Raw genomic sequence first — 24,210 nt, 5'->3', positions numbered from 1 at the left:
ATCACTTGGTAAATATCATTAAATCTCACAATCAAGAAAAATAGTTCAATGGAAGGATACCTTTAAGACCATCATATTTACCTTGAAACCATACTTTCAGTAAGCTTTCTTACCAGTAGTGCTGCCTCAATGGAGTGAAAGCCATTGCTGAAAAGGCAAAAGTCCTATATGATAGTTGGGGTCGACACATGCATTTACTAAACACAACTGTCTTCGTTAGCACTGAAAAGCCATTTCTCTGTTGGGGAATGCCAAGGCATTTATATACAGTTGATTAAAAAAACAAACACACACACCATTCAAGGATTAAGTTAGAATGTTCACTGCATTCCCTAAAACACATATGGCCACAAAATCCTTGTGTCTCTAACAGGACTGACAGGAGTATTTTTCCACTTGTGCTCAACTTTATAAACTTAATTAACCACAGAGACAATAAAGTTGATGAGCACCTGACATGATTAAGTATATTTGAGAGACAAAGTGCAAAATTTAGTGCGAAAAATGTCAGGATGAAAAGGAGCCTGTATACAGAGATGCCTTTATCAGTTTGTCTTTTTATAGGTCAGCCTAATAGGATGGGGGATTAAGTACTGGACCTGCGAAATCATTGATAAATGGAACTCCTGTATAAAAATTCTACTAGTGTAGGTCAGCAGCCTCTCTGGAGTCTTAGAAAGTTTCTTTAAAAAAAAAAAAAAAAAAAAAAAGCAGATTTAGATTCCAAAATCAATCCTCATAAACTTACTGCAACAGTTAGCCTAAGCTTCAAGGCAAAGAAGTCTACAGAATAAGAGAATTACTGCAATGGTGAATTATCTGGGTTAATTTAATTATCTTTTATTTGGAGGCAATGTTGATCAGGAATAAAGCACTAAAAAAACCATTGGACTACTACTGAATTTCAATAGGCAGGACTGATTAAATCAGTCAAACTAGTTCTCAAACAGAAGGCAAAGAAAAGATTTATTAGCTATACCCTGAAGTCTTCTGGGGCAACCAACAACAAAAAAGAGGGCATTAAATGAATGACTTGGTCTGTGGCAGAGAGCTTAGGTATCTTTCTCCAACTTGTACCAAGACCTAGAGGTTCTATTATATAGTCCTTTCTACTAAGTATCCAAATATAGGATATCTCCAGGTAAGCTATAATCTCAAGGATAAGATGAGGAATCAAATTCAGGTATTAGTAATCTTGGTAAGATTGACATTAAAATTGAAAAGGATCCAGCCAATCATGCCATAAACTGTGGCAAGCAAGAAATGGAGCAAAGGAGTTTGTCACTTTATATAAAAATGAGGCCTGCATTTTCCACCCATACTGCAAAGGAACACCTTTTCCATAGTTTTCTCTGACCACTATAGCACACACTGTTCTTTATCTTCTCTGCATTTTTAACACCTCAATTAACAGGCAATTTAGTAAGTCATTCTCTGATTGTTTCATTTATATTGTTTACCCCTAGAAAAAAAGCTCCTTGAGAACAGGGGGTCTAGATGATGCTTCGTTACCTTTTGTACTTTCCATTTAGTAGATCATTATCTATCTATGGCTGATCACACAGGAGTCAGTATTCAACAAATATGTGGCAAGTGAGAGGTAGAGTGAAGTAGCAGCTAGAGTGCTGAATTTGGGATTAAGGAAGACCTGGGTTTAAATCCTACCTCTGACACTTAATTGTGATCAATTTAATTGGGCCCATTTTCTCATCTGAAAAATAGGATAGTAATACCTGAATGAGTTGATATAGGTAAAGCCCTTAAATAACAGACATTTGAAGATGGAAAAAAATGTATCCTTCCTTTTCAAAGATGTAAAGTACATTGATACAATAATTATGTGCGATTCTTTTTATTCCAGAAGCAACTTAACTGAAGTCCTTTTTCCCCTCTATTTTTACCAGTGTGCTTCATTTAAAAATACCTTCCTAATTAGTATTAAAAGCTAGCCCCTCAAAGCTGAATGATTAGGAAATTTCTGTGGTCAGGGCAAGTCCTCTTCAAAATCTGCTACCATCTTCTTCCCTTTTTCCTTCTCATATTTTAAGAGAAACAAATTAAAAGTCCTATAATTTTGAATTTTAGCTTTGGTAGTAAATGTTGGAGGAATAGGCCTTTGAAATAAATAGAATGGATTACTATAACTAAAAGCAATCTTCTTTCCCAAGTTGTAAAAATCTTAATCCTTCAGTGGGTCCTTGGATCAAACTAAAAATATTTCTCTTCATAAATTTTCTGAACTCACTTTTCCCTACCAGTTGGTCAATTAATTCCTCTGGCCTGGTTTATTTCTCAGGTGTGTTCCCTTCCCAAACCACCCCCTCCCCCAAACCCTTCCCACTTATCAAATACCCTCCCATCCTGCCCCAGTGTGTTGAAGAAAATAACCATCATTATCAAAGCTGTTGAACTGTTATATAAAGTTATATTTTCGTGAATCTGGACACTGACCCCATGGATGCTTTTCCCTGAAGATCGAAGCAAGCTAGGAAAAGCATTAAACTAGAGGAAATAAAATACTGTAAGAGGACTGTGCTCGGACATTCTTAAGTCTTCGGCTGGACTATAAATTCTTTTACCTCTGACTTCCTAACTTCCATCAACACTTGAATCAGTAACACAACCATTTAGTGTAATTCATATAAACCCCTACTTCTCAGCAACCTCCCTCCCCAAAACAGTATTTCCATAACTAGGGCAAGACAAGTGCTTTTATAGTCACAACATTCCCTCCCCCTTTTTCCTTAGTCCAGGGAGAGACTCAGTACAAAGGAAAGTCTTGAAAGAAGCCTAAATGTACAACCAATGTGCTTCTTTCTCAACCACTTAATGAGCTCCACCCACTATTATCTAAGCCCTCACAGCTAAATCACAGCACTTCCCTCTTTGCCTCCAAAATAGCCAAATCACTATTTTTACTTTGTTAAAGAATATTGGAAAGAAAGAAGACATGGAAGTGGATTATTTTTAAGTAATAGCAGCAAATTTTTCTGGGATTGGAGAACACTAGATAAAGTGTGTGCTCCTCAGTTGAGGGAGTGGTAGCTCTGTACCTTTACTGGAGCCTTAAAACCCTCTGTACAATAATATCTCTACCTTGAGATAAAATGGAAAAATTCAAGAACCACATTCTGAACTTCAATGTCAAAGTGCTTAGGGTTTGCTCAGGGTGGGGGAATCCTTGTTCTCTTTCTCATAAACCTATTTTCAGTTCTCTATAGCCAACCCTCTTTTCCACCCTCAAGAGTCACTACACTAAATAGAAAGTCACCCCAAAATTCCTGGGCTTTATCAGAAAAGTCTGGAACCCACTTTTGAAGGGATGAAAACATCTGACTGGCTATTTTTCCTAAAAAAGATGCTAACAAAAGGAACTGGGGAAGGGGTGTGGGCGTGGTTCAATGGGCAATTTACTGGAGGAACATTTCACATACTTAGCTGTCACTTTGCTCACAGATTGTACCTCCCAAGTGAACCTACTTTGCTGGTCTTTCTCTAGCCTTAGAAGATACCTATGACCTTGTGCTCCCTGAAAACTAGATCCTTCTGTAATCCAAAACTGCCATTTCTTCTGAAAATACACAATGCTTCTCCTTAGTTAATAAGTGCTCATATCTAAGGCCCTCCAATATATTATTTGCAGAGATTACCAAGAAAAGTTGTGTTTTTGCCAGGAATCATAAGCAACTGGTAAACCTGTGGACCCTGTGCAAAAACACCAAAATGGTGCTCTTCAGTCACCAATCTGGATCGATAACTCTGACTCAATGCATACAGGAAACTGTAATTATATAAATATATTTATAAATATTTATACAATTATATACTTATACATAAGCACTTACACAGACTTAGGAAAATGTAAGGACATTCATTTGTAAAGATCCATTAAAGAATAAACAAGACTTTCCCATGATTTCCTATAGAAGACATATATTTCATTCTTTAGTGAGGGTGCCTCACCAATCAATCATTAAAAATCACATTCCACAATTGTGTACTAACAAAAGATAACCCCCTCCTCCTCCTTTATCCTTTGGGTGCTAAAACGTAAGATCTCTTAAAATAGACAGGAAGCCTAATGGTCTCTGAAAATATATCTGAATTTGGATTACAAGTTAAACTTTGTACTTTATTTCCAACATTAGCAATTTATTTTTCCTCTAAGGTGTAGAAATGAACCAGCTAAAATTACAGTGACAAAACCGGATAACATTCTATAGTATGATCTCTATATAGACAAAGTTTTAGTTCTATTGCCATTTTCACCCCAGTCTCTACTTTACTCTCCTGCATAAATGAATGCTCTTGCATTCATCCAAAATAGATAGCTTCTTCTTTGGAGCTGAATATAAAATTCTCCCTTAACAAGGCTTTTGGTGGCAGGAAAAAAATACATCTGTTGAAGACTACTGAGAGCAGCTTTTCTCACTCCAGTAATTAAATGCTGCTTTAGGGACTGAGTTTAGAGGTGATCTCTGTAAGAGATGCTTTCAGTTCTGATCCCACTAAGCATCCTTTGGTTGCAATAGGTGAAGAAGAACCAAAATCGTAAAGTAGCTCAGCTCATTTCAGTATAGTCTCTTAAAGACTATTTTACCTTGGGTTCAAAGTGAATTTGCATTATTTCTAACTAATGAAACCCACCATTTAGAGTTACTTATTTTTTCTCTTTTCTCTGAGGCAGCCCTGAAGCACCACAGATAAGATCAACAGCAAGACCAATTTCTAATTTACAGATACCATTTTACTGCATGATTGTAAAACTACTACTAAAAAACTCCCCCAAACAAAAAACTCCTGCCATTCTTAAACCCTTTGTTGGACCCAGAAAATGAAGAGGCTAGGAAATGCTATACTGTCCTAAGAGTAAACATATTCCTTTCCCCAACTCAGAAGTTTTTGAAATTATGGAAAATCTTAAGATACCATTAGCTTGAAAATGGGTATCAAGGATTCAGGAACATCACTGAAATTACTATTCACTCTCCTAGCATGTTGGCATCAACAGCTTCCACAAAATAATTCCAAATAAAGAGGCAATGGAGAAAACTGACTAAGGCAGGAGTGTTGAAAGCCACCCTAATCTATCTCATCCCATATCTGACAATCAACTTCCCAACAGCACACATACCATGGATCTATTCTTCTACAGGAGAGATGAGGGAAAGAGAAATTAAAATTTTTTTTTGACAAACTATCATAAGGAGCGCTTTTCTCCACATAAGCAAAAAGCCTGGGTCTTTTGTCACATGATATTTCTTACAGGAAACTAAAAAACAAAAACCAAAAAAAAAAACCAAAAAAATAGAAGACACCGTTTTTGTTTTCTTTTTTCTCCCAAGGGTAAAGAGTAAGTTGGGGATGGGAGGTGGTTCTTTTTTTTTTTTTTTTTTTAATCTGGTCCTTCCTCTATCATAGGAAAACAGAGGAGGTCACATTATTTTTCTTATCTCCAGAGAGTGATGTGCAAGACAGCATCCCTCTTTCCCAAATTGGAACAAGCATTTCCTGCTGCCAGTACTAGGACAGATTGTATGTATACTTGGGTTTTCATTTGGTCACCAGATTAGGAGGAAAAAGGAAGGAAGAGGAGGGGGTAGGGAGGACAGAAGACAGAAGGAAAGACATTGTGGAGGTGAGCCCAGACAAAGAGGAGAGTGGGCAGGGGCCATTTGCCCAGGTTGGCTCTGTGGTCCTAGGAGCCAAACTGTACACTCAGGGATGCGATATCCCAAGTAAAGGGATGAGGGGCAGCTGAGAGAGGTCAGGCCACAGTGCTAATTTCTTTCCTGTACAAAGACAGTCTCTTGAGGACAGAGGCCTGCCTCTTGTAATGTAATGTCATAGTCAAGGTGAGAAAGCTTCCTTCGAGGGAAGTTGGTGAGAAGTTCAAAACGTTCATTTGGGTATCCTTTTGACTGCACATGCTTCACCAGAGCCTAGAGCAGAGGAGAGAAAGAGAGAGAGAGAGATCATAAGTAATGGATGAAGACAGAAACATCATTTAGCATGTAGTGAATCAGATATAATAATGTGTCATTTAGACAGTGCTGTTAGGGAATTTGGTGATCTACACATAAGGGAATTTCCTAAGTAACTGAAGCTACTCCCTCTAAGTGCCAAAACTTAAAAAACAAAACAAAAAACCTTTTTAACCCCCTTTTAAAAACAAAAAATTTAAGTCAGAGTAAAGAAACATAATTTTAAGCTATTCTTCATGAATCAGGGTTGTCATTATGATTATCAATTACCATTCTGTACTATAATACAAATAGTGGCTTTACTGGCACAGAGGTGTGCAAGGGTACTTGCCCCTATAGAAAATAACCTCATTCTGCTATGCTTTAAGTTCTAGCATATTTTTAAAAATATTTTCTTGTTCCCCTTTCTGTCTGCCTGTAATTTTCTGCTGCTATTAGGCCCCTTTCTCACAGCCCCTCCCCCTTCAAAAAACACTGCTTCTAATTATGTTTGTAGCCCTATTATTCTCAAGGGCAGATATACCAAGTGTGCTAAAGTTACACTGAGGTACCTTAAGAGATGAGAGTCAATGCAAATTCATTTCTCACCGGAACTTCCTAGGATTTATACTTATATCTGAAGGTGAAAAAAATCAGTCAGATGACCTCTTGACCAATCTACATATTGGATTACAGCAAACTATGATTACCTTAGATAAACTAGATAAAATATTCTTTGGAAAATTACCACCTCAGTTCCATCTACCTCAGCTGTTCCTCTATTAACCATAGCTATAGCCTAAAAGAAGAGCTGATCACATCTTTAACAAAAAGCTAAAACCTGGGACTACCAGTTATGTTCTTTTCTAACAAAGATGGAATCTGGAGATCGTTTTAAAAGATATACTGGATAACTAAGAAAATAAGAGCTAATTGAATTAAGATTCTAGGAGGTAGTGAAGTATAGTAGAAAATACTGAACTATAAGTCTGCAGCTGTGTGTTGTGGGCATGGCTCTGTTACAAACTAGCTGATCTTGGGCAGGTCACCAGCCACCTCTTTTGAGTCTCAATAAAAATGAGAGGATATTACTTACCCTGCCTATCTCATAGAGTGGGTGGGTTGTGGTGAAGGTGGAATGAGAGATTATCTGAAAACTATCAAGTTATATCAACATAAGGGATTATTATATACAATCTGGGATTAACTATTAATCTAATGATTCCCAGAACAGATCCCCAATCTGATTGTGAAGAAGAGCTAAGTTTAATTTCTCAAAGACTAGGGATAACATGGGGGAAGGAGAGGGTATGGTAGATGGTAAAGTCTCTGTTAAGTGTGTTGGAGAGGATGTTAATGCCATAGATTCCTCACCTTTATTGGACATCACAGTAAATTATAGAGGGAATACAGCAACAGCAATGGGCTTAGAGATCTACTAGATAAGGCCTCAAAATCTATAATCAAGTTCCAATATATTGTTTGTGGATCCTCTAGATTCCTCATTCAAAATGGTTCCACAGCTCAGTTATTAAATCCTTATTAACACACACTGTGCTTGGGGCTGTGGATACAAAGGCAAAAACATTCCTAGCCCTCCAGAACTCCCTTACTGAAGACAGTAAATATAAGACTTCTTTCCCCTTCTCCCACCATTTCAAGAGCTACTATGATGGTGAAATAATAATTTTTTAAAACACACAGATTTCAAAAAGTGGGAAGTGGTGATTTTCATAAGATTGTGGGATTTAATTTTGGTTAAGGTAGCTCAAAAATCCAAAGGACCATAAGGATACCAAAGGGAAGACCATGAGATTTTAAAGTACATGTTCTCCCTCAGTAAGTAATTAATAATAGTTCATATTACAAAGTGCTTTCACACATGTTTCATTTGATTGTCACAACACCCTTGAGGTAGGTACTGCAAACACTGCAAAAAATGGAAGACAACACAAAAAAACAAACCACCCCCACAAAACCCTGCTATTTCAGAGGTTAAATGGCTTGCCCAAAATCACACAATTAAGTGACAGAGTTGTACCTAGAATCCAATGTCTTTTTTGCTGCAAAACAGCTAGGCTGGCCAATAAAAAATAATGTGTTCTTATTTTCTTTAAAGATTTTCTTTTAAATTACCGAAGATCATTTCAAAGAATTTTAAACTGACAAACTTCCTAAAATGGGATGCCCAGATATATATCTGCAGCAACCCAGTTAATTTACAAAGACCAAAGGTTCTTGTGCCATTCTAAGGATTTGATGATGACTCCTATCACTGCCACTTGTGTCATCCTCTTCTGGGTTTATTGTCACAGGCCCCTTTCTTCTGTTGATGTCTTTTTGCTACCACTTTGTTCATTTTGCTGCTCTAACTCAAAGTCTGGGGTTCATCATTGGCTGCCAGATGTCAATGACATATCCTATAACCTTCATTTTGAATAGGAAAACTTTCAGAGCCAAATCCAATTGTGTACCTGCTGAGATGCCTGGAGCCTCCACCACTGTAACACAGCTATAGTACTTCAAGAGCCCTGAGGTCCTGATGGATCAGGAAAGGTCCTTGGTTCCTACTGTGAGCCTCAGGAGTTGTCTTATCTTTTATAGCCACCAAAATAAAACTGGAGGGGCTCTTAAAGACATTATATAGTCCATCAAAGAGACTGCAATGTGGCTCAGTGGAGCTTCATCTGCCCCTAACAAAAATCTGGGTCCCAATGTTTTTTCATTAGGGAAACTGAACAGAACTATCTGTTCCACTTTGGGTTTTTCTACATATCAAAGTTGGGGCCAGGTGAAGAATGGTGCTAAGCTCTAAAAAGCTTCTCAGAATTCTGACAATAGTGACAATAGGATTGAAATGGTGGTAGTAGTGGGGGGAAAAAAAAGGACCAGCAGAAGAGCAAAGGCAGTGTTGGAATCTAGAAATGGAAGAGAATAAACACCAGTGGCAGATACCAGAAAGCATCCCAAATTGTAAAATTTAAGTCAATGGAAAAGCAACCTTTGATAAATCAGGATTTTATGGCACCTAAATCAATGCCTTCGGTTTTATTCAAGGAACTAAAACCTACATTGTTTCCACTAACTTTTATAAAATTGATATATTCTAGGAAATATGTAAATCTTTAACATTTTTGGCTAATAAGAAGTCTCTACTTGAGATGAATCATTTTGACAAACTAAAAGCAAGTAAGCTTCAAAGTTCTTTAAACTCAGTAATTTTGGGGAAAATTGTACTTCAATTTAAAGTTTCCATTAAAATCTTTCCTGAGGCTTTGTTGGGAGAATCAGACTTGGTAAGAGATCACTTAGATATGGGCTGAAAGAAAAAGTGAATAAATAGAATGGCCCTGTCTAGGTAATTTCAGATTTGATTCCAAAACATGCAAGGAAGAAAATAATCTCTGCTTCTCTAGGATAGAAAGGAAACTTAGATATGTTTCTAAAAATAGTCCATTTTCCCACCTATATGAGACTAAATGAGTGATTTGAGGTTCATCTTTAGAAAGTTTAATATAAATAAGGTATTCTTTGCCTTGAGTCTTTTATAGAGCAGAAAATGGCATACTTCAGTTCATTCAACATATCAACAGGAATGCCAGTTAGGATTTGCCACTTCTACTTTCAGTTCATAGACTAGACTGCCTCAAGTGCCTAAAATAGTACTATGAATATATACCATTTATTTTTGCTTCCGTTTAAGTTAAGATTAAGGATGATTATTGCATAGGAGCGCCAAAGAACTATTTTTCTAATTGGATACCTTCTCTGCCCCATGTAAAAAGTTCTGATTAATTCTACTTACTAGAAGTTTAGCTTGCTCTGGAAGAGTGATCTGTTCCCTCTTTCCATCTGGATACCTCAACATCAGCTGTGCTTTTGGTCCTAATTTAAAAAAAAATGAGAATATAAAAGGAGTATAGTAAAATACAAAGACAAGTAATTGAGCATAATGTTCATATTTTAGGAAACTAAAATTAACTCACCATTCATTTCCAGCCCCTCTGAAAGTCCATCTGACTTCTCAGGTAACACCTCCAATATTTCAGAATCCATTCCTGACAGGATTTGGTGGTTTGTTGCAGTTCCAGGCTCAGTCCTAGCTGAGGGCTCAGTCTGAGGCCTCCGGTTCTCCTCTTTCCTATGCAATAAGTCTTTGTGGGGAGACTTCCTAGATTTGGCAGGATTCTCTACCTCCTCTTCCTCATCAGAACCACAAACTGATATGAACTCCTCGCTTCCAGAAAAAAGTTCAGATTCAGACTCTTCATCAGAACGGTTGTCCTGTTTTGCTTGGGTAGAATCAAAATGGGTCTCTTGCAAAGATGCTCTAATAGCAGCTTCTAGCTGACTATCTTCACTTGCATCTATAAGGCTTTCCTGCCCGGTGCAGACATGTCACATAAGCAGAAGGGGAAAAACACAATTAACAAACCCCCAAACAGCCAACCAATTTCAAAAGAAAACAAAAAAGAAAGCAGCCAAGATTACAATTTACTCTGGAGCATATACAGTTGAGCTAAAGGACAACCTTTGCCTATCTCCTTTGAATGAGCTCCCACTAAAGGAACATTTTCATTTCCCTTTGCCCCCTCCTCCCACAATCACCAGTGGGAAGATACATGGTTGCAGGGGGAAATGTTATATAAATACTGTGGCAGTTACTGTCTCAACTCTTGATAATATCACACTGTGAATTAACTTCTTACAATTAGTAAAAAGTTCACTATTTCAAAATGAGACAATTAGATCCTCAACTTAAGTGCCAATTTTAATTATTCAAGCACAATTAAGCTGGTTTGTAGAATTCTTACAATTCTGTCCTGCAGTTTCTTGTAGCCATTGAGTTTGAAGGAATTCACATTTGATAGGGCTATATAAAGCTAAGTATAAAAAGGAGGTCAAAGTATAAATGATAATTTCCTGCTATTTTCTAACTTCCCCCCTTACTTCAACCACTAGCCAAAAGAGACTATTCTTTGGATTAATTATTCAGTAAAAATGTTGACAATCTGATATGTGACAGGAATGAAGAAAGTTAACTAGTCTAAATATCTGGACAATTAGTAGTTATTTTCTGTTACCTTCGGTAGGACTTCTCATAATTTTTCCACTTATAAATGAAAGGGATAGGATTTAGCATTCCTCATTACTGTTTAATTTCCCTCCCCTCTTCATTTTTCAGAAAAGTTGTTTTGTTTTTGAAGAGAATAACAATCTCCAACAAGTCTAGTCCCAATGAATACTTCTATTTGAATTATAGGAAATGTAGGTTTCTAGTTTTGATAATGCTGATGGAAAAGTTTTTACTATACTTATGAGGAGAATGTGGGTTAAAAAAAAAAAGAAAAACAAACAAAACACAAAATAGAATGAAGGAAAAAAATTGAGGCTAGTCACCTCACACTGATTGGTAACAGTTATGAATCTTCCTAAGTCTCACACTATTTCTTGCTGACACAGTAAGAAATTTTAAAAGGATAAAAACACTATACCCATATAACAAAGCACTGGTTTCATGGACCATATCTACGTTTATGGTGTGCTTACATATAATATTTTCAATTCAATAAGCATTTTATATAGAATGTTAAGTATGAGAGATCCCTGAACCATAATACTTACAGAACGACCACATTTTTTGGGGGGATTGCTGGAGAGTCCATCCAATTGACCATGCTCACCCAGGAATCCTGTCACTTGATCCAAGAAAGAAGTCACATCTAGTTGGTGCCACTCTACTAGCTTCTGACCTGAAGAAGAAAAACTAAGATATGAAAGGGCTTTTATGCTCAATACCTTTCCATGAGAACAATCTCACAACAACAAGCCGTTGCAGAATATAAACTGATATGGAGAAAATTTTCTTTTATCTTCACAGGGCACCATAAAGTATTACATAAGTATGAGGTATTAATTACTATTATAACCAGATTATACAGGCCATAGCAGACAGATGTGGGCACTTATCAAGAATCATGCTTTTAGATAAGAAAAGATACAGCATCAGGTATCAGTAAGTATATTAACAGACTGACCACCACTACTATACCAGATCCTTTTACCTGCTACCAATTAGCCATTTGGAGCTGGAGACAAAAGACATTACCCCTTCCTCTATTCATCTTTAGCCATGAAAGTGGTGGTCCCCCCCAAATAAGTCATACTCACTGTGCTGAGGAGGTCTCTATTTATTAAGAGGACAAAGGCCTACTTGATTAAAAAATGACTCTTTTCTTTAAAAAGAAGGAACTGACCTCCACTGACCTTCAGATAGGGTAGAGCTGTGAGTGCAGAAAATAAGAAATTTGCTTCTAATCTTCAGGGAGAGCAACTAAAGGGCACAGGAGGATGACTGGATGCCCATATTACTAGCCTAGGGTTTCAAAACACAGTTCTTTTGCTCTTACCACTCTAGAATTCTAGAAGGCCAAGCAGGCAAAGCTCTTTCTCCCTGGGTCTTGGACCAAGTATTATGAGGGATGTAGCAGATAAAAGGCTGCTCTTCTAGTGGGCATATCAACAAGCAGGGCTTTTTCTCACTCAGTTGAGGTTGAAAAATCTGTGTGGCTTTGTGTAAAAGGAGGTTCAATGGGGTCTAGGAAAGAAATTGATTGCTATCTTCCTTTCAAAAGGAATTATGAATTATGTATACATAGTGCATTTAGGATTCTTATTAAGGATTTTATCTTCACATGAACCATTTTTCAGATTTGATAATATACTTTGAATTAGGAATTTCACTTGACAAATCTACAAGCATGGTAGTGTGTGTTATACCGTTCTTGAGCAAAATTATATTTAGGCTAGGTACTTTAGACACTGACAGCAAAGAGCCCATAAAAAAGCACATGCCTATTATGGATCTGATATGCTGAAACAGACTAAAAGTTTCTGACAGAAGAATGCTGGTAAAATAAGTAGTTCAGAAAATAGACAAGTACCTTATTAACATGCAAATGTGACACATATAGAGGATCTATACAAATGTTTCTAAGAAATAAACTTAAGAGATACATTGTTGGATTGAAACTAATAAACTTATACGCAGAGTATAAACCAGAGGCCTCTATTCATTCTATTATGGCTGACCCTTTTAAGAATCCTTCCTAACTCAGCCACCTGACAAATGTTTTCTCCATTCTTAGAAATTTCTTATGCCGTCTAATTTTTCTCTTTTGCACCATCACTATTTATTTTATATTATGCCTGAATACAAGCCAATGTCTTCCCCAGTCCCCAGCTTACCCACCCTACCTTCTGTAGAATATAACAAGAATTACATCCTTTTTTATCTTGATTTCTAAGTACCTAATACCTTGCACCTTGCCTATGAAAGATGTCTTTTAAATACTTGTTAAATTGACTTGACTTGATAAATTTATGCTCATCTTACCTGTCCTTGGGTCCAAGATAGAGACATAAGGAAAATCTCCTAATTTGTAAAATTGTATGTATCTCTGTCCTTCTTCACTGTCATGGTATACCTGTCAAACCAGAAGATATTAAACAGCCAGCTAATCTCAAAGACAAATGACCACCAATTGTTACTTCCATCATACAAGCAATTCTCATTAAGAAAAATACAGATAAAGTTTAAAAAGGAATTGAAAAATTCAAGATACAACCAAACCAAGAAGGCTTATAAGTAGCATTAAGCCAGGCCTTTAAATAAACATTTAGACTAAGGTTACAGAAGCTTTACACAATTTAGATAAAATCAGTCACATCCTAACCTCTGTGATCCCTTTTTGGAGTTTGCTTAGCAGAAATACTACAGTGAGTTGACATTTCCTTCTTCAGTTCATTTTATAGATAAGGAAACTGAGCCAACTAGGGTTAAGTGATTTAACCAGGATCACAGCTAATAAGCATCTGAGGTCAGATTTGAGCTCAAGAAAATGAGGTTTCCTGATTCCAGGCCCAGGGCTCTATTCACTGTAATACCTTGTCCTATTAACATTATCTATGTCAGGGATACAGCTATGTAGCTCAATGGATTGAGAGCCAGATACAGAGGTGGGAAGTCCCAGGTTCAAATCAGGCCTCAGATCTGGGCAAGTCACTTAATCTCCATTACCTAGGCCTTATTGCTCTTCTGTCTTAGAACCAATACATAAAAGTATTGATTCTAGGATGGAAGGTAAGGGTTTAAAAACAAACAAACAAACAAACAAACAAACAAACAAACAATAGTATTCATGTTGTATTTTATTTTTATGCTTTGTCAAACATTTTTTGGATTACATTTTATTCTGGTTCTGGCTACTCTTAGGAGTATGCCTCCTGTGACCAGTGGATTTTGAGTTAGACAACTCTGATTTAGGTTGTTGTAAGATAAATTAATAAAATGTTTAAGATTAGTTATTTAGGAGGCTTAGCAAGCAAGACTGGAGAATTCTAAATGGAATGGGGAAGCAGGAAGTGTTTCTCTCTCTGAGATGGACTCCATGTTGGCTGGGGACAGATTGTAACTGATCGAGTGGGAGACCTCAGGGGAAGTGGAGTTTGTATCCTAGTATTCTGGTATCCTGAAGGAAAAAATCATTTGCCTGTGGGAGTTAGGTTGAGACTATAAAACCTAATCTGGGTTGCTGGTCATCTCAGGTTGGTTTAGCTCCCTGACTTACCCAATTCGATGATTACTGGCTGAGGACCTGGGAGTGCTGTATCATCGCTGGATTTTGACAGGCCTCAGAGTGAGGATCCCACTTCCATTCCTGATATTCCTTGTGCCCTGCTATAGTCTAAAGCCTAGTGTAGATAAATTCATTCCCCAAGCCTGGGGCTTGCCCATAGGTTGGTAGAATAGAAACCTCTCTTCCCCTTCTTTCAAACTTTACTTTAATGAATTAAACCTGTTTATAAATCCTTTTGTCCCAGTATTACTCAGTTATTTTGTTGATTTCATTAACTCCCTGGTTAGGTGGATCTGTGAGGCAGTTGGGATCCTAACTGTCACTTCCTCCAACTGCCAAACCCATTCTTGAATTGTATTTCCCCAAATTGTTAGGTCCCAGTCTATTGCCCTGTCTGTCCTGTCTCCTTCTCACCCTTTCTCTGAACCCAGACAATATATAAGTTACCCACCAGTTTTCTCCATAAGAAGGTCAGCTCCTGTATTTTACATATGAGAACCATGAGGATCAGAGAGGTTAAATGATTTGGCCAGGGTTACAATGACACTAATCGAGATAAGACTAGAATGATAGGTTTTCTGATTTCTGGTCTATTGTTCTTTTCACTAGAAAGTGAAGTAACTTTGGTGAATGAGTGAGTATACCTAATTTCTCCCCTGCCCACATTCTATATTCATCTATAATGGTATTCAGTCATCATAGCAGGGCTGGTTTTACTATTTATAAATTGACACGGCTGATTCAAAATCAATTTCTGCCACTTCCCTTCTCCTGTAACAGAAGGACTACCCTAATTCTTCTCACCTGCCAGAAAATGAAGTGTTCCCGGATAATGTTCTTCACAGCTTCATTGCTCCAGACGTCCCGGTTGAGGCACTGGCAAGCAAAGTCCTGCACATTCTGGATGTTTATCATGAGCCATTTGTTCTGCATCTGGCCACACTCTTTGGCCTATGGAAGAACATACCACAATATAGATTAGAAAAATAATTCAAACAATGCCTGCAAAAGTGGCAGGCAGGATATTTTGGCATTCAGAGTCTATGACTACCTAATCTCCTAGGGTTCCCAATCAGGATGGTACCCACTGAGATTTTTTTCAGGAACCACATTCGGGTAAAGGAGAATTTAAAGGCTCTATTTTTAATAATTTGGGTATAACTTATTCATGACTATAAAATGGTGAAGTTTGCTCTCACACAGTGACTTCTATAAGTGTCCTAGTAATGCATTTTTTCCTCTTATTTATCTATTATGAGTATCATGCTCATAAAAGGTCTTGGAAATCTTGGTCCAAAACACTGACAACACATGAGTAAAAATACATTTTTCTCTAAACCAACTACTGGCTAACAAAAGGGAGGAAAAAGTCCAGGATAGTGAAGGGCCTCCAAATCATGAACGGATCATAAGATAGTGTCGTATGAGGATCAGTGGAAGGAACTGAGAATGTTTAGTCTGGTAACACTAGGGGAAAACAACAGTTGTGTTTAGATATTTGAAGATATTTAACCTTATTCTGAAAAGAAACTTATGCTTCACTCAGAAAAATCTAAGAATTTGTTCTGCATCTGGCAGATTAATCTCAAATTATTTAAAAGTGGAAATGGGCTACTTGAGAAGTCTTTCAAGTAGAGACTAGGTTCACACTATTTGGATATATTGTAGGGTGAATTCTTACTTAGGGAGATTAGACTAGGTTTCCTTCCAATTCTGAGAGTGTTTTCTTCACTGGAGAAGAAAGTTGAAACTACTAGAGAAAATGAGCTTTGGGAACTACCTATCTGTGGGCATGACATAGGGAATCTCTATCTATTATTACCCTATCTCCCAACAAGAATTGTTTTCCAATATAATGGCCTTCAAAAGGTTTTGGGTATATCACCTAAAAATGATCACTAATAATACTAATTTCCTATATGTTAGTCAAATAACGTGTACTCAAAAAGCACCATTGACAAAAAGCATTAAGAAAAGGATACTCAATTTCCTTCACTGTTCTTCTGGAATCATTTTGTTAAAACTTGGAACCTAAACACTTACAGTTTCAAAGCTGCCTTTATGCATTAGATCAATAGGTGGTCGGAAGAGATCTGCAAGGGTAGTGAGCTTCTTATCTATTGCTCCTCCATTTCTCAACTCTTGTTCTTGTCGAACTGAAGAGACAGAAATCAAATTCAGTAAAACAGGAAATGGCATTCTTTATTGTCTCCAATTACATTTTTTGGGATAAAAGTTGATGTTCTGATCGAAATAATTACATCATTATTATAATGCACTACATTTTCAAAAAGATTAGAAAATTTAAAAAACACAAGAACTACTGTGTCCTATAACTGAAAGGAGAACTGAACCTAGACATTAACTAGATGTATTGTCAATACAAACCATAAATTGTAATGAAAAAGCTGGCTTTAAAATTGTAGGGAAAAGGGACTGGTCATAGGTGCTGACACTGCATCATTCTTCCCCCACCTTTCTCCCTTTCCCTTTTCTATTTAGCATCTAAAGAGATCCTAGCTTCCAAATTTTCTGAAGACCCAAGGTGGTAGCAGCTGAAGCGTGGATTTCCTATCATCCCTGACTGCACTTCTGACTCTTTAATAGTAGAAGCTATGAAATAAAGAAGCTCCAATGTCACTGTTTCCTAGAAGGAAACAATATCTTCTGGGGCAGCTGAATGAGTAAATTAGCAGGACAAAGATTGATTAAAGGATTCCAAATGAATTCTCCAACTGTATTTCTTTGCCCTAAGCTTCCTCAGGCTGCAGCAGTGCCCTATTCCTTCTAAATGTATATAGACAAGGGTACTTACATTACAGAAAAGCTAGTCCTAACAGTACTTATAATTGGTAAAAAAGGGGAAGTAAAGGGGGGAAAAAATTATGTCTCTTGAAACAAATGCCATTTTCTAGTTAGAAATCAGGGGAACTAAGCAAGTTATTGACAAAATCTAAACTGACACTTCTAGAGGAAGAAGCACTTTAATAACAAGTTGAACTACAGCTAACTCTCAATTTTTCTAGCTCTTGATTATCTGATCTGTTCATTAGGCCCTGTAGATATATCTTCCTTCCTATCTCTCTCACTACTGCTGCTATAATAAACCTCCAACAGTCTGATGACTTAAAATTTTAATCATTTGATTTCAATGGGATTAAAAAAAACCTAATCAACAAGTCTGACCACACACCAGCCCACTTTCAGATATGACAATATCACCAAGCAGTTCCATTGTCTTAAATACTGAAAAGGATACAAAAAATTCTGAAAAATGTTCTAGATTGAATAAGGAAAAGATTGAGCTCCTATCCTGACATTTTATAAAAGCAATTTGTAAATCATGGCTACTCTAGAGCCATGTTGGTGAACCTAAGGCACACATTCCAGAGGGGGCTGCTCCCTTCCCTCTCTCCACATGAGCTGGAGGACATTTTTCACATGACTCATCTCTCTGCCCAGAAGCCAGATGGGGTGCGGCTCACATGCATGAGGGTTGTAGTTTGGGCACTCGGTCTCTAAAAGGTTCACCATCACTCCTCTAGAATATTTACTGGTAAGCCCACTAATAAAATCTGAAGCTACAACTCCCTGGGAAAAAGTATTTATTTAGGGCAAGGATTCTTAGCTCTTCTTTGTGTTTTGGACCTCCTAGAAGTCTGGTGAAGCCTAAAGACTCCTCCTCAGAATGATTTTAAATGCACAAAATATATAGAATTACAAATGAAACTATGTTGAAATAAAGATGTAATTTTCCCCCCATTCAAGTTCACAGACTATCCTCCACGCAACCTATGATCTACGAACCTCAAGCTAAAAAAAATCCCTTGTTTTAACTAAGTGATAATAAACCTTTAATTACAGAAGTATTTTATGGTGCTTCCATAATTAATAGTAATGATGATTTACATTTATATGGAACTTTCTACAAAATTTTAATATACAGTATACTATCTCATTTAAGCCTCCTCACAACACTATGAGGTAAACAGTAACGGTATCATTATCCTAATTTTGCAGCTAGGGAAACTGAAACATAGAGGTTAAGTTCATGGTCAGGGAACTAGTATTTAAGTAGCTAAGAACCCAAGACTTTTCAATTTTTAATCTAGTGCTCTAACTATGGTACTTGGAATATACCTTTAATCAGCTACCTAGAAAGCAATACGATTTTTACTGAACAAGATAAAAGTAAGGAAAAAAAAGTTCCACAGATACCTACTGGTTTCAGTCTGAAAATCTCGAAAACCATCAAATATTGAACGGGCAGGCCGCCTTCTTTTAGGAGCTATGGGGGGGAAAAGTAAAATACTGAGCCTCTGAATTTTTCAGGAAATTAGTTCCTAAAATTTCTCATATCATGCTCAACTATGACATGTTCAATAAGTACATCAAGAAAAACTTCACAAAAATTTCAGAGTTGAAAAGAGATCTCAGAAACCATGTAGTGCAACTTATACCTGAAAAGGAATCCCATATACAGCATATGACATTTAAGCATCAGAATAGGAAAAATACTGGCAGAAATTAAGGCTTAGAAAAACATTAAAAAAAAAATTTAAATCCTTATCTTCTGTATTAGAATCAATACTGTGCAGTAAGGTTAGAAGCAGGAAGGGCTAGGTAATGGGGGTTAAGTGACTTGCCCAGGGTCACACAGTTAGGAAGTCTCTGAGGCCACATTTGAACCCAGGACCTCCCATCTCTAGGCCTGGCTCAGAATCCACTAAGCTACCTAGCTGCCCCTTCAGAAAAACATTTTACATCACATTTCAAAATAAATTAAAAAGTCAGAGGAAATTAGTAGAGAAACAAATCATAATTTTCCCAGATATGGATAGCAGATAGTGCCTTACCAAATAAAAGATAGAGGCAATTACAAAAGATAAAACAGATCATTTTGATTACATGAAACTGATAAACATTTGCACAAACCAAATCAATGTTTCTAGAATAAAAGGGGAAGTAGTCAACTAAGAAAAAAAATCTCTATCAGATATCTCTGACAAGTGTTTGGTATCCTACATTTAGAGACAAAAATAATACATAAAACCAAAAGTCATTCCCTAATAGATAATGACTCAAAGAATATGAATAAACACCTCTCAAAAGAACTGACTGTTCTTTTTTATAGTACTTCTATAAAACACTATAAAGATTGAGCTCCTCTTCTTGTTTTTACCAAGTGATAATAAAACTTTAATTGCAAAAGTATTTTATGGTGCTTCTATAATTAACAGTAATGATGATTTACATTTATATGGAACTTTCTGCAAAATTTTTAACATACAGTATACTATTTAGCTCTTAAAAGAACTGGAAACGATTAATGGACCATATTAAAAAAAATGCTCCGAATCACTAATAAGAGAAATACAAATCAAAATAATCCTGAAATTATATCTCATATTCAACAAAATGGCAAAATATGGCAATGATCAATGTTGGACTGGTTTTGAAAAAACAGGCACGTTAATTCACTGTTGGAAGAGGTATAAATTTACATAATTATTTGGGAAGCAATGCAGAATTATGCAAATTAAGTGGTTAAACCATCTATACCAATAATGGGCAAACTACAGCCTGTGGGCCAGATGCGGGCCCCCTGAAATGCTTTATCTGGCTGCCTGACATTATTCCTAATCTGATGAATACACTGAGTAGGATACAATACAATGAAACTTTGAAAGAGTTGCCTTAGAAACAGACTGACAGATGAGCATTTCCTTTCCTTTGGCCCCCTCTTTAAAAAGTTTGCCCATCACTGATCTATACTTTTATATTTATAGCAACACTTTGTAGTAGAAAAGTACTGGAAACAAAGTGGATTGTCATTGGTTAGGGAATAACTAAACAATTTATGGTAAATGATTGTAAAAGAATATGAGCACAGTAAAGTATGGAAAGATTTATTTGAACTGAGATAAAGTGAAAACAGTATGAAGCAGTCATGTAGCTGTCTAGATAAAGATTATGGACTCAGATGTCTACTGAATCACAGAATAATTTTCATTATACGGTAGTAATTTTTAGAAACCTTTCTTCTTTTGGCACCCAAAACTCAATACTAGCTTTAACATCTTATTTATATAACTCATTAAAATAGAACAGTGCAACTTTCTCAGTGAGGATTGAAAGAACATTATCCAATTCTCACAAAAACTCTCTGGATAGGCCTTTAAGCTTTTTTATAATACAGAGCAGAGCAATGAAGCCAAATAAATCCTAAGAAAAGAAAACTTACCACCAAATAAGGGCTCAGGTTCGACCAATATTTCCTGCTTTTGAGGAATTGGAGCTCGTACTTCATCTCTACCAAAAAAGAGAGGAAAAAGAAAAAACATTAAAACATAGCAGTTTTATTCAATCTGATATTCTATGTAAGTAAAAAGTATGCATTAAATTAAAAGGTAAAATTAAGGCAGAGACTAAAACCCAGGTCTCTTGACTCCCATATCAGAGTTCCTCTGCCATAATGTTGCTGCTTGGATCATCAGAATACTTAGTTTTAACTTCATCATCTGATGTTTCCAATCAATCAACTAACCAACAAAATAAATAAATAAATAAATGTTCGCCCCCGTGATTACACGATTCATTTTCTTTTCCTCTCCCCCCTTCCAGAGCTGACAAGAAATTCCACTGGGTCGTACAAATGTTATCACTTGATACTTATTTCCATATTATTCATTTTTGCTATAGAGCAATTTTTAAAAGCTTAAACCCCAAATCACATACCCATATATACATGTTATAAGTGATGTCATGTTTTGCTTTTGCATTTCTACTCTCATAGTTCTTTCTCTCAATGTGGATAGCATTCTTTTACATAAGTCCCTCAGGAGTGTCCTGGCTTGTTGTATTGCTACTAGTAGCAAAGTCCATTACATTGAATTGTTCCACAGTGTTTTACTTTCTGTGTATAATATTCTTCTGGTTCTGCTCATTTCACTCTGCATCATGAACTGATGTTTCTAATGGGACCATTCCTTGCTATAAACTATGCTATAACTATTGAAATATAACTATTGGAATGGTTTTCAGTTCTGTTTTGTCTAATACATCAACTGAGTGAGGTAAATCAATAGAACATCAACCTCCTCTAGGCTTATAGGGAGGATATAACAGAAAGAAAACAGTTAAACTATGAGTTACGAATGGGAACAAAGGTACAGCTATTACATGAATAAACAGTTACAAGTATAACAAAATAGTTGTTGTCCTTTCTTACCTAGAGAGCAGCCTAAGTATACATGCCATATCTCTCCTGAACCCCCTTGGAGGCAATAATGTACCTACATTGAGGTTAATTCAGGTCCAAAGAGCCTGTCAGATTAACTCTGGGCCATAAAAAGTTCTGTTCAAGAACCCACTTCCATTTTAGGATTTCGTTTTTAAAAAAAAAAAAGCATAAACATTCTTTTCTAAAATTTAAGAAAGCTTCATTGTGTCTAATGCAACCACAAATAAAACATTCATTTGGGAAACCTCACAACCTCTTTAGTAAAAGAATACATGTAAGTATATAATACATCTATAAAGCTTATCAATGGTTCTGATATATTCCTGAAAGGATGCCCTATCTTTAAGATAAAAATCTTGCCAGTCCAAATGAACCTAATGTACATGTCAAAGTCCCATGGCAAAAACAAAGCTATGGGCAATCAAAAGGCCAAAAAGCCCAAGTAAAGATCTAGAAGCAGAAAATAAGAAATACACTAACTCCTTATCAAAATATCATAAAGTCCAAAGTGGAGACTGAAAAGCAAAAACCATCACCACTCTAGAAAGCATGTGGAACTATCCTAAGAGAATGATTAAAATGTTTATATGCTTTCATTGCTTTGAGATTCCACTGTTAGGCACATGATCCAAAGAAGTCATTGGTAAAATGAAAAGCCCAACATACAGCAAGATATTTATGGCAGCACTTTTTGTGAAGTCAAAGAAATGGAAAAAAGTACAGATAATTGTTTGGGAAATGGTTCAACAAACAGTAACATTACTGTTCATTAAGAAATAAAGGACATGAAAGATACAGAGAAACATGGACTTATGATGTAAAACAAAGTAGGGAGAGAGCCAAGAAAATACGAACATCTTACAACAACAGTAAAAATGGAAAGAACAATGATGACAAAACAACTGACGTTATATTTGAAGGGCAAGCTTGGTCCCCCTCCCAAAACGTCCCCTCCTCCCTACTTCTTTGCGGAGGTGGGAGATCATGAGGGTAGACCATTGCACTTGTCAGACTGTTTCACTAGGTTGGTTCATTTTGCTGAATTTTGCCCTTTCAATTTTTTTTCTTAAAAAGAAAAACAAAGACCAAAGGGAATAGAAAACAACACGGGTAATCAATTAGATGGGGGATAGCTCTTCATAAATGTGGGTAAATCAGTCAGTATATAACAGGCTCATGAGAGAAGACCTCTGGGAAACTGAACTGTCATATATATATTTGAAGCCACTGACCCCATATACCTCAGATTAAAGTCAACACCTCTTCAGCGGAAACTGACTGAAATCTTCCAGGTTATATGGCAAAAGGTACCCCCCCCCCCCAATCAAGGATGCTTCCATTGTGTCCAAAAGGAAATGGGATGTCCTGTGACAATCAAGGAGAGTGTTGCTCTCTTAAACAATGCTGACAAGATTCTTAGCAGAGTCTTCCTTAATAGGCTGATTCTTCTTCACCTGGAAGATAGTATTCTACCAAAGCCAGTGTGGCTTCAGCTGAGGAACAGTTGATATGGCATTTGCCCCCTGACAACCCCAGAAGAAATGCCAGGAGCAGAAGAGAAATCTGTAAACACCGACGATTTGACCAACGCCTTTGATACTGTCAGTCATGAAGGCTTGTAGAAGATCATGGCAAAATTTGGTTGCTCAGAGAATTCATCAGTATAATACAACAGCTCCACAATGGCATGTTTGCATGTGTTCTGGATAATGGATGATGTTCTCTTGCTTTTCCAGTTACAAAGGAGTGAAGCAAGGCTATGTGCTTGTTCCCATCAAATAATTTCCTGGCAGTGTGTTAGAAGACCTTGATGCCTTTTTTTGTCCTCATTTAAGGCATCCAACAATATTGCTGAAAATAGCATGCTTATTTGACTCGAAAAGGTTACAAGCCAAAACTAAAGCAGAGGGAGAGTTGGTGCAATGTCTTTTTGTTCCAAGATTATGATGTTCTCAATGCAGCCTCTAAAACTGAAATACAACAGCAAGAAACGATTCCGGGCTGCTTGTGCTAATTTTGGCTAACACCAAGAAAACAGAAGTTCTTCACCAGCCAGCACCACATCTTCCACATGTGGAATCATTGATTATGGCAAAAAGAAATTTTGAATGCTATGGATATAACTTCACTTACCTTGGCAGTATACTTTTCAGGAATGTCCACATAGATAATGAGGTTGATGTATACATTGTCACAGCTAGTTTCAATGTTTTGGAGGCTCCGAAGGAAAGTGTGGGAAAGAAGAGTGTATTAGGCTGCCTACCAAACTGAAGGTCTACAGTGCTGTTGTGTTGTCCTCATTGTATGTCTTTGAAACCTGGATATTCTACCAGCATCATGGCAGGAAACTGAATTGCTTCCATGT

The 24,210-nt window shown here is 36.8% G+C and overlaps 1 protein-coding gene across 1 annotated transcript in view; it reads right to left on the bottom strand.

The window, feature by feature from the left end:
* Nucleotides 1–3,913: 3,913 nt before the first annotated feature.
* The window catches only part of UBXN7 (UBX domain protein 7), a 54,798-nt gene continuing 34,501 nt past the window's right edge, over nt 3,914–24,210 (bottom strand). The window contains exons 3-11 of the mRNA XM_044670009.1: nt 20,847–20,914; nt 18,825–18,890; nt 16,646–16,758; nt 15,407–15,553; nt 13,360–13,450; nt 11,589–11,716; nt 9,950–10,343; nt 9,769–9,848; nt 3,914–5,942 (exon numbers count right to left, since the gene is read on the bottom strand). Coding sequence (XP_044525944.1) covers nt 5,781–5,942; nt 9,769–9,848; nt 9,950–10,343; nt 11,589–11,716; nt 13,360–13,450; nt 15,407–15,553; nt 16,646–16,758; nt 18,825–18,890; nt 20,847–20,914 — 1,249 coding nt within the window. The 3' untranslated portion in view covers nt 3,914–5,780. The remainder of the gene's footprint in view (nt 5,943–9,768; nt 9,849–9,949; nt 10,344–11,588; nt 11,717–13,359; nt 13,451–15,406; nt 15,554–16,645; nt 16,759–18,824; nt 18,891–20,846; nt 20,915–24,210) is intronic.

Source organism: Gracilinanus agilis, chromosome 3 (genome assembly GCF_016433145.1).
Source record: "Gracilinanus agilis isolate LMUSP501 chromosome 3, AgileGrace, whole genome shotgun sequence".
Classification (NCBI taxonomy): domain Eukaryota; kingdom Metazoa; phylum Chordata; class Mammalia; order Didelphimorphia; family Didelphidae; genus Gracilinanus; species Gracilinanus agilis.
The sequence above is the reverse complement of the archived record's forward strand: the minus strand, read 5'-3'. Positions and strand labels throughout refer to the sequence as shown.